Source organism: Papaver somniferum, chromosome 9 (genome assembly GCF_003573695.1).
Source record: "Papaver somniferum cultivar HN1 chromosome 9, ASM357369v1, whole genome shotgun sequence".
Taxonomy (NCBI): domain Eukaryota; kingdom Viridiplantae; phylum Streptophyta; class Magnoliopsida; order Ranunculales; family Papaveraceae; genus Papaver; species Papaver somniferum.
Genome location: NC_039366.1, coordinates 42,280,952 through 42,302,040, shown reverse-complemented (window position 1 = coordinate 42,302,040; position 21,089 = coordinate 42,280,952). Strand labels below are relative to the sequence as shown.

At 37.6% G+C, this 21,089-nt stretch overlaps 1 protein-coding gene across 1 annotated transcript; it reads right to left on the bottom strand.

Annotated features, from left to right (window-relative positions):
* Positions 1-2,243: 2,243 nt before the first annotated feature.
* LOC113311870 lies at positions 2,244-2,801 on the bottom strand. Its single transcript, XM_026560665.1, has one exon. It carries the CDS (start codon positions 2,799-2,801, stop codon positions 2,244-2,246), a length of 558 nt encoding a protein of 185 aa, XP_026416450.1.
* Between the last annotated feature and the right edge of the window lie 18,288 nt (positions 2,802-21,089).

Genomic DNA, 21,089 nt, shown 5'->3' with positions numbered 1-21,089 from the left:
TTTTTTTCATGTACCTATAGGCCCCAATTAAGTGTCATAGGTCCCAATTTTGCCAGGTAAAAAATTGTAATACAAAAATTCTTAACAACCACCTAAAAACTCATGAATTACTTTGATTTCACATATTTTCCATCCCCAGTTTCCCCAAATCCCATCCATACTACATAAAACAAATTTTATTTAACTCTTTTTAATTTGGGTAAACAAAACCACCATATTATACGACCAGACGTCATCTTCCTTCTTCCATTTTCGAATCCAATTCCTAATTCATCTATCAACAAGAAAAAACACAAAAATACTGTAAAAATCGAATCCTAAATCTATTAATGTTCCACTACTAACCAAACAACATCTTCCTTCTTCCTCTCTCTACAATCCAATACAAATTACTTCTTCCCAAACTAATAATCCACTAATTTATCTTTTCTATCTTTACTGGATTTTAACTTTTTAGTTGTTACGATTGAAACAAAGCTTAAATAGCAAAACTAAGCTGCAGGGAAACATTTTAATATGGCGATTATGGTTAAAAATTGGGTTCAATTGGGAGTTTACTGTTTCAATTAGGTTTACACTGTACTCAATTATTCCTAAGTTTAACGATTGTATATTAATGAATTGATTTACTTTAGTTGCCCACACTATCTGATTATCATATTATTTATGGAGTACGACCTTCAAACCTGTTAGGATGGCGATTTGAGAGTTACTTTATGATCAATTTGGTAGCCGTGTAGAGTTTAGGTTAACTATGGATAAAGAATAGAGTGAGTTTTATTTACCCAAACTAAAAAAGTTCAACAAAATATGATATGTGGAGTTGGGATAGGATTTAGGGAAAGTGTGGATTGGAAATAGGTAAAATCATTACTTTTGATTATAAATGAAATGTAGTTTAGAAATATGCCATATTAATTACCACCTACTTGCATATGTCAAGAAGACTTTTCCATATACTAAAAAGAAGTGAATTTTCATTCTCCATTAAGTTTGACCGTGGGCAGCTGCAGAGAATTTTTTAAAACAGTAAAACCTTCTGCATCGCCATATTATCAGAGCATCTCCAATATTAAGGATGGAAGTCATTCTATGTGGGGGTCTTATTAATATTTTTTTATTAGGGGTGATTTCTATGTGGCTAAAACAAATGAAGATTTGACATTTTACCTCAACTTTCATCTCCAATGGTAAAGTCTTCTTACCCTGAAATCACTTTTGGAAAAAGGTTAAAATTATGGGGAAAAAACATCTTTGAAGTTATCACCCAATAACAATATTTTCTAATTAAAAGAAATTAATTTTGGAATAAAATATTGATGATGTGTCAATAGACCCATGGTCATGAAGAAGGTGAAGATATGACTTTCTCCTTTACCCCTTCTTATGAGATGGCATCCTTGTCATGATTTTCATTAACCTTGACCTTAGCATTGGAGATTAATTTTTAATTAAGAAAGTGTTAAATCCTATGTGTCATGTCTTTTTAAGACCTTCACTCCTAGCATTGGAGATGCTCTTATGGAGATTTAATCATTCCATATATGCATTTGCCACAAAATAGTATTATATAATTGGATTTAAGAAAATATCCTCAATGTGCTAAACAAAAAAGGGCTATTCATTTGCTTCTTCTCTCTTTTCTCTCACTCCTCTCAAAACGCATCAACTTCTTTTTCTTCCTTTGCTCAGATTTAGTCCTTTAGGGGCTAGATTTGAGCAAAGATTTCTTGTTTTTTAATTATTTTTGTTGTTTTCAATAATTTCTTCGTTATTAGAGAGATTTTTATCTACGCTATTTGGGCGATTATATCTATACCTTTATAGTGTTTTTTCCTAAGGATTTGTTCGTGTTTGGGTTTTGTTGATAAAAGTACATCGCCAATTCAGCAAAGGCAAAGATCAATTTCTTCTTCGTCAGAAAAATAGATCTTGGGTTCGGGTTAATTGCACATGAAAAATTGTGGGCATATCACTCCTCTGTCATAGGAGCATCTCTTTTCCAAGAAGAAAAAAATCTATCAAAATGGTCGAATTATAGTTTCGTATACCATTCCTTCTCCAATCTCAAAGTACAAGATTTGGGTGCTATCATGGTAGATCGCTCTTTCTCTTCGCGATTTATTAACGTTTTGTATCTTTCTTTGTATTTGATTCATGCTATGATGTACTTGTGTTTTTTTTTTGATCGTAAAAGAAAATTTATTACCCAAATAAAACAGATTACAGAGAAATATCCAGCTCTAAAGCTGAGTGGATACAGTTTGTGGTGCCAAAGACCACACTTGATTACAAACATACTTCTTGGCATATTTGGCTAGTCCATCAGCCACTTCATTACCAGTTCTAGGAAAATAAACACACCTAATTCTACTAATAGATTCTATTAACCTACTAATATCCGAGAAAAGGTTATGATCCTGCCAACTAGATATAGCAAAATTTGAAGTCGCAGATTCAGTGACAGACTCGCAGTCCCCTTCTATAATAACATTTCTCCATCCCCTACATTTGATCAATTCCACAGCTTCTAAGAGATACAAACCTTCACCCTTCTCAGCATCTCTAGCTCTTGTGACCTTCACCAAGTCTTCCACAAAACACCTTGCACAATCTCTAAGGATTAAACCAATACCACAAATTTTTGTATCTTTGTCAAAAGCAGCATCAAAATTAAGTTTCCACCAGTTTTCTGGTGGTTTTTGCCATTTTTGCAAGTTATTGTTGTAAAGGGGCCTGCATGAAGGGTTAGTTTCAGAGTTGTTAATATTATATTTAGTACAAAACTTTCTGATGCACATTATTATGCTGTTAGGGTTAGCTTCTTTTCCTTCGAAGACTGTGGCACATCTTTGTTTTCATATCTTCCACATGATTACTCCGTCAGAAGAATACTTTTTCCTTGTTTGAACGAGATGATGCTTTGCTCTTGATTCCAAGATTTCATCCAGTTTTGGAGAGAAGTAAACTGACTCTGAGAGTGGAGGGCTTCTGGTAACAAAGTAAACCAGATGACTTTGGCGAGATCACAATGAAGAAGAATATGAACATCAGTTTCAGGACTTGCTTGCAGAAAGGGAAAGAGTAATCTTGTAATTGGATGTGTCTTCCAACTCTGGTCCTGGTTTGAAGAATGTTATGCATACATCTCCAGAGGAATAGGTTTAGCTTGTATGGGATTTCCAAATGCCAAATTTTTAACCAGAATTTTTGATCTTCAGCGCTTATGATATTTCCTTGTTGAATGAGAGCATTGTAAGTTTATTGCACTATAAAGGTTCCATTCTTCGTTAATCTCCAATTGATAGTATCTCTGGCGGTTTCGGAAAGACGGATTTCTTGTATTATCTGTCTCTCAGTTTGATTGAAGATTTGATCAACCTTTTGAGTATTCCATTGCTTGTGATTTTGGTTAATCAGAGTCTTGACTCTGTCTTGATTTCCTTGATGTTGAGCTGCTCCTGATAGATGATGATGTTGTATATTTCCTACCCAATTATGCCTCCATATCTTTATTTCTGATCCATCTCCTACACTCCAAACATAATACTTTTTCACAATTTGCAGCCCTCTGTGTATACTCTTCCAGATCCAAGAGCCTTGCGTACTTACAGAGAGAGTCTTTGTTATGAAAATATTTGGACTTCAGAATTCTTGCACATAAAGAGTTTTTGTCAGTTAACATGCGCCAGACAAGTTTGGCTAGCAGAGCTTCATTGAACTTTGTGGTGTTTTTGAATCCCATTCCACCAAGTATTTTGGGTTTGCAAACCGCACACCAAGCAATTGTGTTGAAACCTTTCTTTTTGTCTTGTCTCCACCAATAGTTTCTTTGTGCTCTGTAGATTGATTCAGTAACATTCTTTGGAATTTTGAGGCATCCTATCTGATAGTTTTCCATGGTGCTGAGAACAGCTTGTACTTGTGTAGATCTCCCTGCTTGATCAATAATTTTTCCTTGCCATGTGCTCAACCTGTGATGAACTTTGTCTTCAATTGGTTTGAAACTCTCTTTTTTATTCTTGCTTAAGAACAATGGCAGTCCCAAATATTTCTCATTCAAACCCATCATTTTCATTTGCAGAATACTCCTTAAATGTGAACATCTTTGTGGCTGCATATGTTTGTTGAAGAAGACACTCGATTTGTTGAAGTTTATCACTTGTCCTGAAGCTGCACTGAACTTGTTGATGATGTCCAAGAGGTTTCTTATCTCCTGATCTTTACCTTTGCAGAAGAGGAGGCAGTCGTCGGCGAAAAGTAAGTGATTGATACTTGGACTAAACTTGCTTGGTTTTATTCCTTGAATCTTGTGTTGACTTTCATCTTTGCAGAGAATTCTTGAGAAACCTTCCATGCAAAGTATGAAACAAGTATGGTGAAATTGGATCTCCTTGTCGCAGACCACGGGATGGGATAAACGGTTTGCAAGATGACCCATTGAGCAAAACTGATATGGAGGTTGTTCTAATACACTACTTTATCATGTGGCACCATTTTTTGCTGAATCCCAATCTGTTCAGTATTTCTAGAAGAAAATTCCATTCGATTCTGTCGAAAGCCTTCGACATGTCGAGCTTGATTCCAACTTCACCAAACTTACTCTTACTTTTCTTCATATGATCCACAATTTCATGAGCAATTATGGTGTTATCTGAGATATTTCTATTGGGTACATATGCTGCTTGAAAGGGTGAAACAATTTTTTGTAGGATTGGCTTGAGTCTCTTGGCTATGATTTTGGAGATAATTTTGTAGTTCATATTACACAGACTAATGGGACGGAAATCAGATGGTGTTTGAGGACATTCCTTTTTAGGAATTAATGTTTGGAATGTATAATTGAGTTCTTTGAGAAGAAAGCCATTTCTGAAGAAAAAAATTGAATCATTTGAGAGATGTCATTACCTTCAACATCCCAGCATTGTTGGTAGAACCCCGCTTGAAATCCTTCTGGGCCTGGAGCAGCCCAAGATTTGATCTGAAACACCGTCTTCTTTATCTCTTCCAAGTCTGGGATACTTGTTAAGTTGATGTTGTCCTCTGGTGTAATGCAAGGTGTGATGAGAGAAAGAATTTCCTCATTCCTTTGTGGATTTGATGTTGTAGTAATGGCACTAAAATGGTTGTTGAGGAGCTGCTCAATGTCTTTCTTTTCCGAATGCCAGATGTCCAACTCATCTTTTAGGGAGTCGATTTGATTCCTTCTTCTTCTGTAATTTTCCTTTGATTGAAAGTATTTTGTGTTCCTACTTTCATTTTTTAGCAGATTTTCTCTTGAGTTTTGGTATTTCATATCAGAATCAACTTTGTACCAAAATCTGAGTTCTTTGTGGAGATTCTGTATAACATTTCTATCTTGAGGATGATGCTCTTGTGTCTCTAGAATTTTCTTCTCAGTTTATTTAATGTGATGGTTGACATTTCCTAAAACTTCAAAATTCCACCTCTGGATCTCTTTTTTGGTGAGCTTTAACCGTGAGACCACTTGATATGCTGCAGAACCTTGCTGAGGTTGTTTCCAAGCTTTGGCTACTGCTTCTTTGGAAGAGTCGTGTTTCAACCAATTCTCATAGACTCGGAATGGTCTTTTGATATGCTTCTCTGCTGGGTTGGTCTGAAGAAGGATTGGCGCGTGGTCTGATCCAAAAGTTGCAAGACATTGTACTATTGCTGAGTGAAAGATTTCATGCCAGTGTGAGTTTGCCAGAGCTCTATCCAGTTTGGCTTGAACAAATTGATCATTTTGCCTATGATTGCTCCATGTGTATGGGTTTCCTGTTGCCTTGACATCAAGAAGATCAGTTTGTTGAAGCCATTCCTTTATCCTCTTGTTGATATTTGATTGCGATGTGTTTGCCGCTGAATTATTCTCTTCAGAATTGATGGTAATGTTCAGATCGCCGATGATCAACCATGGAGTTTGAGTATTGTTGCTCCTTGATGTTAAAGTTTCCCATAAAACTTTCTTTTCATTGTATTTTGTGCTTCCATACAGACAGGTTAGTATCCATTGCATATTTTTTGGTCCAACTGAAACAATCAAGTCGACTTGGTTTCTGATTTCATTTAAAATTTTAACCCCTATACCATCCTTCCAGAGAATGGAGATACCTCCAGATAGTCCAATAGAGGACTGTGACCAGTAATTAGGAAACCCAAAGTGTCTAATGTATGAGTTTGTTCTTGTGTCACTTGTTTTTGTTTCAGATATGAACACAAGTTCAGGATCATTCCTATTTATGCATTGTTTTAAATGGTCTCTAGTATCTTTTTGGCAAATCCGCTGGAAGTTCCAGGCTAAAACTTTCATGTTTTCTAAAGCAATGTTTGATTGAGAATAATAAAATCTATTGGAGTGGGAATTTAATGGAATCAAAAGTTGAATAAAGAGTAAGAAATGAACTTTGCAGGTAAAATGAGAGTGTATTAATGTGTATACCTGGTCTTGTTGTCCTTTTTCTTGAAGGTACAAAGTGTCAGCATCACAGTGTTGATCCCATTCTCCAGGTTGGTTGTGGTCAATGACTTGCATTTCAGCTGCATTCTGGTAGACAATGTTTTCGCCTTGGCTGTCTGCATCCATGAAGATTGGATTATCAAAGTTGATGTTTCTAGCAACATTCTCTCTAATTCTTTTTCCTTTTATTTGACAAGAGCTTTCTCCTTGCTCCGAGTTACCGCCTCTTTCCTCAGAAAACACTGTCGTGACATGATAGCCATCAGAAGGCCTCTGAAATACCACTTTGTTTGCTACAACCGCCTTCTTCTTAGAGACCTTCTTGTTAATCTTGATTGGAGATCCATCCCCATACTTTGGGTTCATGGCCATAACATCTTTAAGAGACAGATTGGTTTGGCCAAACTTAAAGAGAGCTTTGTTGGCTAAAGCTTTGACAAATTTAGCCTTGTTTTCACACTCATCATCATTATGATCCAAAATGAAGCAGGCAGGGCAAAGGTTACCAGGTTGCTTCTGATAGTATAAAGGGATCCACTGAGTGTAACCTGCACCATTTTTAGTAAGAAGTCCTCTTATAAGAGGAGTTTTCACATTAATCTTAATGTTCGCACTGACTGCATTCGAGTCCTCTGGATTGCCCTCTTCAGGATCAAGAACTTTCACTTCTCCCAGGATTTTTGCAAGCTTGAACATAACTTCTTCATCAAATAGCTCCGGTGGTAAGTCTTTGAAATCCACCCAGAATTCCTTGGTGCTAAAGTCCATTTTCTGTAACTGAATGAAGGAGTTATATGGTTTCACCATAAAGAAAGGCCCATTCACAGACCATGGTGCATTTTCCAGCACCCAGTTCCCTTGATCCTAATCTGTAAACCTCACAATGAAATGATTTGGAGTTGGGTTTCTTATCTGGATTTTTTTTGATTTTCTTCATCCAAATGTTTTTGAGATAGAATTCTAGAGTAGCTGGTTTCATTGGATCAGGGGCTAATAGTTTTCCCACAATGCTAGTAGCCCACTTAGAGATTCCTTTGTCCAGGTTGACGCTAGCATACACAAATGTTTGACGAATTTCATCTGAATCGGTGTTGTTAAGGTTGGTTGACATCAGTTGGTCTTCAAGATATTTCATGTCTCCTTGAAAAGGATCCATAATGACTAGCACTGAGAGATTTTGTTGGTGAATACTGAGCAGTGTAATGATTGAGGATATGATGAACATGAAAATCCAATTTCTCCAATTTATAGGGATATTGCATGTAAACAGTGTGAGACGTGTTTGAAGTGTCATAACTTTTTTGCCACTAATCTTCCAACGAGAAAAACAATCAGCGGCCTGAAAAGTTGTATCGACTAGAGATACCTTTGAATTGATCGTAAACTCCGCCATTGACTGAAGCAGAAGCAAAAACCTTGATGACCATAATCTTTGGGAAGAACAACCTTTGTAATGACAACTTTGTACCAAACAAGGTAACAAAGACCAGGTAAAACCTTAACACTTGCAAGCCATAAACGATAAACTAGAAGGGTAAAGAGAAATCAGATGAGATAAAAGAGGATTAGAGTTATGCAAATCTCGAACTATGGGAAAAGGGAGTGAAGAAAAACAGAAGCAAAAATCAAGAATCCGACGGGAAACAAAAGAAATCAGTGAACATTAAAGTGAAACGAGATAATTAAATGCAATAACTAACTGATTGGTAGTTGTAGAGATCATTGAATCATTAATGGAGAAGATTGAGGTAGGGTTGACTTGCTTTGATTAATTTGGACTTTTCGCCATTTGTTTCTCTTTAAAACCATCATGTGAATATTTCTTGTGGAATGAAATACTCTTGGTTGGACGATGGAAAAAAAAAAGAGCTATTTTGAAATATATAGATACAAAAAATTAACTCATTCTAGACCCCATTGACAAAACACATATCCAGCGCACAGTTCTTGTCAAAAATACGTATCCTAACAATTCCTTGCTTATTGACCGGAGTTTACTCCACTATCCCACCAATAAACCTAGAGAAAATTCAAACCCTAGAATCCAAACAAAACCCGAGAATAAACGTCTTATAAAAGTAACCAAATCACAGACCCAAGCAGTGAAACGGCGACATATAAACTTACATAAATTTAGAAAACGAGGCAAAAGAGGTGATAACAGCTCTCCGATTGACGTCAGAATATAAAAAATCATCGCAAACGTCAACCAAATTACTAAAGATTCAAATGAAGTAATACAATTCTGAATCGCCCCATTACGCCTTTCCATCACGTCAATAAATCTATCCATCTGTAGAGACTGAGCAAAAGCATCGGCAACAAAAGTTATAGGTGCTTGAATCGACACCTTCATGCATTGGAACAAATTCTTCGTTACCTCGTTTTCTTCAATTTTCTTCTTTAAATCGGATCGAGCCTGAACGAACTTTGATCTGACGGGAAACTCAATCCTAGACCTTCTCACTTCCCGCGCCACTTTCTTACGGCAGGAAGAACTGATTCAATTTGGAAATATGAAAAAACGATGAAGTGTTTATAAATTCGAGAAAAGGGTATTCTTTAAAATGGAAGAAAAATAAAATAATTTGAAATTTGAAACTCCTTACTCCTTACAAGGATCTTACTTCTAAAACGGGATGTAAGATTCTTAGGAATCAAGAGAACAGGAAATTTAAGAAGTAACTTCTCGGTGAAGAACTTATAATAACACCCTAAATAAATTATTTATGATTTCATTGTCACACGCGACACAAGTCTATTCTTAGGGGAGGAGGAGGCTTAATGCCTAGATGGCATCGTTGAATGTAATGGACAATTTTCTGTGCTGATGGACATATACGTCGCATTAGGTTTTTGACCATGACTATACATAAGAAATATACACAGTTGGTCCCCAGTCTAAGGGTGCACACGGTACGGTTCGGCTCGGTTCTTGCCGAGGCCGAGTACCTGTACCTTCCTAGTCTCGGTTCTGAATTTTTGGACCGATATCTGTACTTCTTTCTTCGGTTCCGGTACCATTTGGGACAAGTACGGTACCAGGGATGACTCCGGTACCAGTCGGTACTTTTTGTCAGAAAAGAAATGGAACACTAAAAAGAGAATTGGAATTACTTGGCCGTAACTTCTTTTTTCCTTCTTTTCCTCCCTTTGTTACTGCGTGATTTTGTATGCTTTTAATGTGGTGTATTTGCTTGACCTACTTCTGCAAGCTGGTATTGGCTTTACATCGATCACAGTTATCTTAACAAACGTCTCTAAAAGATTAGCCTTGTTTCAATATATAATCGACTGTGGTGTAATAATTATTGAACTTAGATGACACAAGGTAAAAAAAATCCCAATTTGTAATGCAAAAACCCCAATTTATGAAAGCTTTAGTCGCTAATGGGATATGTTTACGGCACCCTCAAGGTTTGACAGTGTAAACAACTCTGCAACATACCAAATTTACACTTGAAAATTACATACCAAGGGATACCATCCATACACCAGATCTTTCTCTTTCTGCAACTTAATTGCTAGAAACAAAAATGTCAAGAAAGTGACTCAAGTTAATTCCTTGGTGGCGTCTCTGACGAGTTGCTCATACATCTCATTTTTCCTAAAAGCGCAAGTCTCCTGTTCGCAACTTTGGATCTGTAACACCAAACTTCAAATGCCTCGGTCAAGTCAGGGTACTAAATATGATGTGTTCCCAACCACCGAGTCAAGATCTCCGCCTAGGGCGAGCACCATTGAAACAAGGGAAGACTCCAAGCTCTGCCAAATTTCATTGTCCACCTTGAAAGGTGGCTAACCCTCCACATCAACACTCCAGGAACTGATCAAAGGCTTAGAGAGCCTTACAAATGGAAGCCATAGCTTCACCATATGGAGCCTCTTTGCAGTTGGAAGTATGACAGTACCATAAGAAATTGCCTCCAAAACCTTACCTCCCACCTCCATAACCTTTGCCATTATCACCGGTGTCAACATTGTTCAAGTTTGCATCAGTTATTATATTATTCGTTATAAACGCGACGGGACGGTACGGGATATTAATAGGGCCGTGTACCTGTACTCCTAGAGGCCGATTCTCAGTTTTTGAACCGGTACCTGTATCCCCTTCCTCGGTTCGGTACAAAATCAGGTACGATTCCACCGATTCCGGTACAGTCCGATTTTTCGATTCGGTTCCTGTGCACCCTTACCCCAGTCCTGAGAGGGTAATTCGATGGACTAGCAGAAAATCTTCCAGCATTAGCATTAGGATATGTAGCGGCAGAAATGGGTCCCTTTATCTCTGTCTGCCGGTGATAATTTCGGGAACTCTCCCGAAGTATTGGCGATTTTCTCAGAATTTAGTCTTACACGTTTAACGCAAAATAGCGTTTGTAATTGGATTTTGGCAGAAACCAAAATAGGATTATCTGCCATATGTAAAGAAAAAAAATGAAATAAATATTGTAAAAATGTTGTACGAAAGATTCATTATGTTCAAAAGAAAAAAACTTGGGTTTCTTTTTACTTTTCTTAGCATCTCCAAGAAAAGGTGGAAGATTTATTTTTTAGTAGCACATAGGATTTTAGACCTTTAATTTAACTAAATTCATCTCCAATAGTAGGTCCTATAAAATTGACGGAATGAAATACTAATTTTGAAAGTTTTGAAGAAAGTCTTATCTTGACCTCCGGAATGACCTCCATGTCATATTTTTTATTTTTTGTAATAATTAAAAAATAATTAAACGGTTAAGATTTCATCACACAAGGTTTTCTAAGGGTCGAACCTCTACCGGAGATGGTTTACTAGTCATGGAGTCCTATATCTATTATATGTACAAATTCTTTTAAATAAGGGTCTCATAAAAATTCCACGTAGGATTTTTAACACCCGTTGTTGGAGATGCTCTTAATGTTAAGGACAATTTACAGCAATTGGCAACATGCACGACAATATAAAGTGAACCAGTGACAATTACAAAAATAAATAAAAGACGATGAAGGAGGATTCTATACTTGAAAAAGCATCCAGAAGCATTTGGTTTAGCTCAGCAAAAACCACTTATATTTGTGATTTTTATCATGTTACATATACCAGCTAACCCCATTAATTTACTCCAGTATCTCAATAGCCTACTGAGCATTATCATGTTTATTAATGGACGACTGGGTAGGCCTGTCAATATTTGTCCGATATCCGGTATTCGTTTCCGAGTATTCGAGATCCTATAGGATTTTATCCGTTTTATCGGATATCGGATATCGGATCGGATATTTTATCGGATATTTCTTCCTTAACATATCGGAAACGGATTAGACCCCATCCGAAATGTTAATATCCGATATCCGATAGTATAGGAACTTATTTATAGTTTATCCTAATTTCGAGTCTAGTATCAGATATTATCGGATATTGTCAAATAAATATCCCATAAGTGTCAATTATGAAAATGTTTTACAAGGGTTTTTAAGCTTTTTTGTTATAACCGGATACTATCGGATATCCGACAGCTTAGCCTATCGGAATCGATATCTGATTTTGATATCCTATAGGATATTATCGGATATCGAATATCCGGTAGTGCTTAACATGTCGGATATGGGATTTCCAAATATCCGACGGATATTCTTCCATTGACAGGCCTACGACTGGGAAAACAAGGACGACATCTTTTTCTTCTTTTGAAAGAAAATATTTAAGTTACACATGACATCTTAAATTACCACACGGCGAAGCACTGTAAATGAATTAGCAATGATTTCAATGCTACGTGAACTAAGCGTGAAAAAACATTTTGGACCAATTCGAAATGAATTAAATGCAACGGCCGAGCCAAGGGTTAACTAACCGTAACTCTAGCCCCCCTAAATTCCCAAAAACTATATTAAAGCCCTTTGTTTTATCCTGATTTTTGTATTTAGCCCACCGTATACCTAATGTTTAGTCCTCTAAAAGTCCCTATATTTTTATTTTATAATTTTTTTTAGCGCCCTAGATTTTTTTTTTCTGGCTCCTTCACTAATTAAATGATTACGAGTAACGGCTGATTTTCTGTGTGCCTTTTTATAATCAAACACAATCTCTCGTATGTTGAAGTTTCTGGGAGGCTATATGCATAATCACACCGTTTCGTCACGGCTTAAAATAAAATCATTCACCTTTGCGTCTTAATAACAACTATTTTTATAGCGATCATGTATCATTGCGTGTTCAAAAACTACAACATAGAATTTATTAGAAAAGAGAATTCACAAACCAAGTACATATAATGCATCTACAAGAAAAAACAATAAAAGCCACAACGCAATACACCCTACAAACACAAATCCCGCATAAAAAGCACTCTGATTAGGGCTGCACAAGACCCGCCCACGATACCCAAATCCACCCGTACCCGCTAAATCCGTGGGTTTTTAATCCATACCTGCCCGTTGTGGGTGCGGGGTTGGTTATGAAAAAAAAACCAGTTGTCTGTGGGTGCGAGGTTGGTTTAAGCGAATACCCGCCCATACCCGCCCAAAAAACCCGCAGATTATATACCATTAGATAAAACTAATCCTAGTCGTCCATTATGAAACCCTAATACTAGTAGATAGGATAACTGATAACCCTCATCACTTTCTACACTCTTCTCTCTGTTCGGCCTCTCCTATTCTTCCTCCTCAGTTCTCCTTCTTCACCTAAGAACGACAATTACCAGAAATTTTCACCAGAAATCGACAACAATAACTTCGAAACTTCACCAGAAATCGACAACAATCGAAAAATCAACAGATTCAACACTTAATCTTCATCTGTGAACTTCCTAGATATGAATATTTTGGGGGTTTTGGTTTTTTTTCTCACTTAATCAAGGAGAATAGAAGTTACTCTAAATACTTGAATATAAAGCGGGTTTAAACCCGTTTAAACCCATACCCGCCCAACCCGTAGCGGGCGGGTAACAAAACCCGCCCGCTGTTTGTGGGTGCGGGGTTGGTTATGAAAAAAAAACCCGCAGTCTGTGGGTGCGAGGTTGGTTTTAGCTTATACCCGCACATGTGCAGCCCTAACTCTGATGGTGGTTTGACTTACCACCCGCCAACAACGTTAGTTTACTCCAACAATTTCTTTCTGCAAAATTGGATCTTTTTTTGTGGTCGGAACAATTAAGGCTACACATGAGACCCTGAATATTAACACACAACATGTCAAATGCTAGGGGATGAACTTAGAATAGCACCCTAAATGAACTATTTATGATTTTCATTGTAACATGCAGTACGCATGAGCAGGGGAAGAAACATAACCGGGCTTGCATTGTTTCACTATTATTATTATTCGCGGTAGGAAGAAATACACATCTCCACTCAGTAATGATCAATGAACCAAAAAAACCAAAATGAATAATTAATTACATTCATAAAAATAGTACAAAGTTCCTAACACCCACTTGAAAGCTCATATTAGTCACTTGTGGATATGAATGAGAATGACATGTACAATGAAGATGCGCCACTACTGCATTAACACCTGCTAGCGTTTCTCAAGACTTCACCAGTTAAAAAAAAGCAGAAGGTTTGGCCGTGGGATACAAAGAATATTTGAAAAAAGTAACACCTTGCGCATCATATTTTTCTGGAAATTTAATCGTGCCGTGTGCGTATGTTGCAATATAGTGTTTTATAATTGGATTTTACAAAGCAAGATACAAATATTCACAATATATACAAAGAAAAATAAAAGAAAAGCAAAAACAATGAATCAGTATAGTTGTTGAAGTATACATAAAGTTAGCAGTAGCAGCCTAAGTATTACTTCTTACGGCAAAGAACAAATTTGAGCACACGATAAATAAACGGTACCGTAAACTAAACTATTTAATTTAGGTTAATACAAAAAACATCCCCAAATTATGTTAAAATAATTATCAGTTAATCCCGTTAGTTTACTCCAGTATCTCAATATTAATTTTATTGGATATCATCTGATTTATTACCGGAAAACTGCTCGTAAGATGAATGATATTTTTCCTTCTTTTTAAGAAAAGACGAAAGTTACACATGACATCTTAAATTACCACATAGTGCAACAAATGCTCAAAGATGAATTTATAATAGCACTGTAAATGAATTATCGATGATTTCAATGCTACATGAACTAAGCATGAGAAAGCATTTTGGCGCTAAACGGGAATGATTATGGGTAATGGTTAATTTTCAGTGTACTTTTTTTTTGATACAAAGAAGAATTTTTATTAGATGTGGGATTCAATTACACCATTCATATCAGCATATAATGTTTCTACGATAAAACTTGGTGGAGTATGCATCCAACTCCTACTAATTTGAAAAGTACACGAGTGTCTGGCCAGCTTATCATCTGGTTTATTACATTTTCTACTAATAAATTTGCAAGTCCATAGAGGGTATTTGCGAAAGAAACTAATAACATCCAAGACTAGAGATTGTGACTCCCATCTAACTTTTTGATAATCTCCATTGGCTGCTTCTACTATGTTGTGAGCATCAAGCTCAAAACAGACTTGTGGTAGTTCCAACTCTTCTGCCCATAACACAGCTCGCCTCAGTCCTTCTATCTCAGCGTGCTATGCATCTATATGTCTACAATCATGGATGCATCGTCCTTGTTCGAATTCACCTGCAGAATTACGAAGAATCAGTCCCAGCCCTGTGTGATTTTCAGTTAAAACAGTTTTAAATGAAGCATCACAGCAAATGGAATATGCAGAAACAATTAGTGGAATCCAAGTATTCTGAGCTAAGTTATGCAAGCTATTGGTAATGTTAGGTTGTGCAGGTTTTTTCATGCATGACCCAGTCATCTGAATGAGGTGTTGAATGCTACGAATTACTTTCACTGGATTAGGTTTTTTTCCTTCAAAAACACATCTACAGCGCTCCTTCCATATTTCCCAGCTGACATTGGCCATCTTGATAATCCAGTCCTTGTTTAGGTTGACAAGGTCATTTTAGAACCAGCTTTTTATCCAACTTTCAACACTGGTGTCAACAAATTCCATACTCCTTCTCGCTCCAGGGATTGAAGTCCAAACAACGCGAGCAAATGGGCAAACCCAGATTATATGCTTAGTAGTCTCAATAGCTTGATTGCACATACTACAATTATCCCCACTGTAACTTGCTACTCTTCCCATGCGTTCACTTGAGGGTATTATGTCATTCATGCATTTCCATAAAAATGTTTTAACTCTTGGCATAGTATCCAGATTCCACAGCTTCTTCCACAATACAGCCATGTCTCTGTCATAGCTTGTAGCAGCATTTGTTTTGATATCCACAAGCTTCCTATATGCGGATTTTACAGTAAACTGACCATTTCTTGTAAGGGACCAGATCAATCTATCTGCAGAGTAAGTTGGTATTCTCATGCTTAATATTTTGCTAGCATCTTCAGGGGGCAAAAGTTGATGAATGACCGATGTTTTCCAAGCTTTAGTATCTGCATCTATTAGATCACTGACAGTGCTGTAATTAACCGCTAACTCAAAAGCTGCAATGGAGACTGGTGGTTCTTGCTTCCCTGTGATCCAGTTATCTTTCTAGGTGATTATTTTCTTCCCATCTCCCAATATCCAGAAACTATGTTTTTGAACAAAACTGATTTCACCATAAATGCTTTTCCATGCCCACGTCCTGTTCTTCTTTTTTGTTGCATGAAGTATAGAAGTATCCGGAAAATTTCTTTCTTTTAATGCTTTAGCCCAGAGTTGATTTGAATTATGGCAGAGCCTCCACACAGATTTAGCTAGTAATGCCTTGTTGAAACATTCCAAGTCTCTGAAGCCCATACCTCCGATTTCTTTTTGACAGTTAACTTTGTCCCATGATGTTAAGTACACACCCTTGCCATCTTTCTTGTTCCACCAGAATCTGTGTTGGAATTTATCCATTTCATTGATTGTTGCTTTTGGGATTTTGAAAACTCCCATTTGATGTGATGGCATAACATTTAGTACATGCTTAACCATAATGGACCTCCCAGATTGAGTTAAGAATTTTCCATTCCACTTCAAGAGCCTTGACTTCATGCCTTCTACAAGGGATGAAAATGATGTTGTCATTCGTCTGTTGAGAAACAACGGAATTCCAAGATATCTCTCATCAAGAGACATCTTTTTCATCTTCAGTCTACGCAATAAAATTCTGCAATGTCGGGAATGAAGATGTTTAGAGAAAAAAACAGCAGATTTCTGGAGGTTAACTTGTTGGCCTGATATGGAACTGAAATCAGTTATAATCTGCAGCAGGTTGTTCACATTATGGAGATCAGCCTTCACAAATAGCAGGCAATCGTCAGCAAAAAGAAGATGTGACACTGGTGGTGCATTTTTTGCAATTTTGATGCCTTGTATCTTTCTTTTAGCCTCAGCCTTGGCCAGGGATCTTGTGAAAACCTCCATTGTAAGAGAAAATAGATAGGGTGATATTGGATCACCCTGTCGGATTCCTCTGGTGGGCTTGAATGGTTTGCATGGTGAGCCATTTAGCATGACTTGAATTTCTGTAGTACTGATACATTCCTGCACCAAATTACAAAAATGATCAGCAAATCCAAAACTTTCCATTTGTAGATGGGAAAAAAAGATTTGCTGGTTTTTAAGGAATTGAGGAGACGACCGTACGGAGGATACTTCTCGAACCGAGCGAAATGTTAAACCTCACACAGATGCACCGCTGCTCTTGGGGTGCTTTAGATTCGAGAGATCAATCTGTAGTACTCCGTCCTAAATCAAGACAATGACCGTTCCAGAGTAAATTCGGTCACAAGAGAGGATGGGTTGATCTGTAGGAGGGAAGCTGGGAAATGTGTGGAATCAATGGTAATCCAAGATTGTGGGTGTGTGAATTTTGAATATGATAAGCTCTGAATGATTGAAATTGCTCAATTGAGAGTAGTTGCTCAATTGATGAGTTGATGATCTCGTTTTGTCGATGAGACGTGAGATGGATGATACTGTTAATGCCGATGATTCAATCATAATTCAGAGATTTATTTATATTGCTGGAATTTTAGACACCATGACTCCATGAAGTGTGACAGTTGATGGAATCAAGGAGTGGAGAAGTGGAGATCATGTTTGAAACCAGTTGCTCAACGTGTGGAGACTTGGTCGATTTTCCACCCACTACCTCGTGAATTCCTTCAACTGATTGCACGACTTGCTCACATTCCATCGTGTGTTTTGAATACACGTGTCGTAGACCGCCAGACCAAAACCCTAAGTGATATCCCCCCAAAGTGACACGATTGACGTCTCGTGGTATGTTAGTCAATTGATGACTTCGTGGTTTGATGGGACGATGAGTCCATGTAGTTGCTGAGTTGAACATGATGTTCTGAAACTCATGAGTTGAACATGTCGTGAGACAGAGGTATAGTTCTTACGATGAAGTGATCAAGTATTTCTCATTCGATGGATCGTTGAATATTGGTTGTTGAACCAATATTCCTTGATTTGAGCAAATATTTATCATCTGAGCAAGTGTTGCTCATGTGATGAATTGTTGAATATTTGATCGTCTGAGTATGTGTTGCTCATCTGATGGATTATTGGCAGCGTACCAAAAATACTAATTAGAATATTGGTCGTTGAACCGAGCATAATTAATCAAATTAATGACCATGAGGTCGTCGTTAAATTATTAAGGCTGAAATCTGGAATGATGATCCTTGGATTCAGAAACCCTAATTTGATCAATTGATGATCAATTCATGGTTCATCAGAATTTTAATCATGGGACGAAGGAGGGAGAGACTACATGGGACCGTGGATCAACCATGAGGTGTCCATATGCTCACGTGAGAAAATACAAAGAACTCCTGAAGAGTTGACGATTTGTTGGTGAAAGAATGATTAAATGCTGGTTTAATCATTTATCCGAAAATGCTCGTCTGAGCCTTAGGTGAGAAAACATAATTAATTATGATGGAGTGAGGGACCTACCATGGGGTCATGAAAGCATCCCTGGGTAGTCACGTGACCGCCTGATGATCACTTCATGAAAATCCAAAGTGTTTGGAAGAGTCTTGGACCTAATACGTGCAATTGCGCAAATTAGGTCAAAACTGTGAAACTTGATGGGACCGGCTTCCGTAAGCCAAAGATCCAATCTTGGTCGGTCAAGATAGCGTGCTCGTTTCCCCAAGGAGTCCGCGTCTCAGTAGAATTTTGATATTTTCTGGCGTGCAATTGAGCATCCATTCGAGAAAATATGCCAAAATTAGGGTTTCGACGAAACTGAGGAAAACACCATGAGATGATGGAAAATAATTATAAAATAAGGAATAAGGAGGTGTGGGACCGCCGAGGCCAAGGCATGGTCGGCCGGTCGTGACCACGGTCCCGTGGTGCCATTTTCCTTAATTTTATAATATTTTGATGATTTTATGAAAAAATCATGAATTTTGAGAAATTTGATGATTTTAGGGAGTTTCTATGAATTGAAGGAGTTTTCATGAGTTCAGGGAAGCAAAAAATATTAAAATAATAAAAACAAGGGCGTGCAGGACCGTGGAGGCGCGGTCGGCCGGCTAGATCCCGGTCCCACGAGTTTTCATAATTTTTAATACTTTTTTAGGTATTTTTTCATGATCTTGGGGAATTTTTCCTAATTTGAGAGAAATACCATGAAATCAAGGAGTTTCATGAATTCAAGGAAAATAAAAATAATAATAAAACAAAGGGGCGTGTGGGACCGGCTAGGGCATGGCCGGCCTGCCAGGGCCCCGTTCCACAAGTTTTCATAATTTATTTTATTTTATTATTATTTGGTGATTTGTGCAAAATACCATGAAATCAAGGAGTTTTTTCATGAAATTAGAGAAATAATAATAATAAAATAATGAGGAATCGTGAGGTGTGGGGCCGGCTGGGACCAAGGCACGGCCGGTTGGCCCATGGTCACGTTCCATACTCCTTTCCTTAATTTTATATTATTTTTTATGGATTTATGACAATACCATGAAACCGAGGAGTTTCCTCGAGACGAAGGAGATTTGATCAAATGAGAGAATTTTCATCAAATCATGGAAAATAATGTATTAAAAATATAAAACTGGCGTAGGACTGACCACGACACGGTCGGTTGGTCGTGTGTCCGTGTTCCCAACACCTTGGTCAATATTTTTAATTATTTATTATTTTCTTCCCTATTTTGCATAGGTTCATCGTTTCGTTGTATTTTGAAATACTCGTTCGTGTGGTGACTGTTAGTGCATCGTCGTTGAACACACTTTCACCATGGGGCTTACTTAGAGGTAGCTCAGACGCCCGGTTGTTGATTATTTATTACTAATTGTGAAATTCAGTGGAGAATAATTCACAAAACTGAGTAATAAGATGTTTATTATTAATTCATAGGATCAGCTGAGGATTCAACTACGAATAAAGTGATCATTACCATTCCATGGGATCGTAGATTCGACCATAGAATCAGAGTAATTAAGATTAATCTATTACCATTTATGAGACCAGTTGTGGATTCGATCATGAAATCGGAGTAATGAGATAATAAAGTTATTGCTATTCCATGAGATCAAGTCGTGGATTCAGTCATAGAATCAGAACAATTGTTTATTTCCATTCCATGGGACCAGTCGTGGATTAGACCATGGAATAGGAGCAATTGTTATTGCCATTCCATGGGACCAGTCGTAGATTCGACCATGGAATAAGAGAAATAATAGATTATTCTGGGAATTCAGTAGTGAATGTCACGACAGAATTAATCTTAATTAGGAATAATTAACTTTGTGGCTCTATACTAGCAGAGAAAGCTTCCTAGGAGCATTAATTATCCCGATATGAGCTTGTCGGTAAGTCATATCCTTTATATAGTCAGGGTAAACTCGTTGTTTGTTCCTGAAGACGTTATCGCTCTATACTAGCAGAGCAAGCTGTCTAGGAGCCGTCCATCTCGTGATACTATATAGAAATAATCACTGAAAGTGTTCAGTATTTATGAGATATGTCGTTGTCCAGTCGTGAGACTACATATCTACATGTACTCCGAGAGAAAGTACTCTCCGTTGAGAATTCGATAAGAGGCCCGTGTCTCAATACTCACGTCTGATTGCTGGATCAGAGCTTCGTATAATTATGAGTTTACTATTTTAGCTCTTGTCGAAAATCCACCATCTACATTAAGTCCCCTGCTTACTGAGGAAATTTGTGTTCCTCAGTCAGCATTAAATAGTGATTTTCCGGCCATAAATAACAATATCAGTAATTGAACTTAGTCATAAGTTGAGACGTTACCGGATTTAGAGAGCATGAGAAGACCACGACTTGATGAAGGCTTCAATGTCATGATTGGAGTGTCGTTTGGTGAGCGTAAATTGGTGTTGAACCACTGGTTTGGACGACGAGTCCGTGGTTGGTCAGGATTCGCGGGACGGGCCCAATAAGGAAATCCTTGGAAAATTAGGTTTTGGAAATAAAAAATTGTATAAAAGGAATTAATCTTTTTTTTTTTAATTTTTCCACATCCAACTCTCCATCACCTCTCCTCCTTCACGCCAGCAGGAGAAGCTTGAAGTTCCGCCGTCACCTGATCGTCGCCGCCAGTCGCTGTTGCCGCCGGCCAACTTCCAGCCGGCCAGGTGCGTGCGTTTTTT

Coding starts and splice junctions, on each gene's coding strand:
- LOC113311870 (XM_026560665.1), bottom strand. CDS start 2,801: ATGTGCATCAGAAAGTTTTGTACTAAATATAATATTAACAACTCTGAA.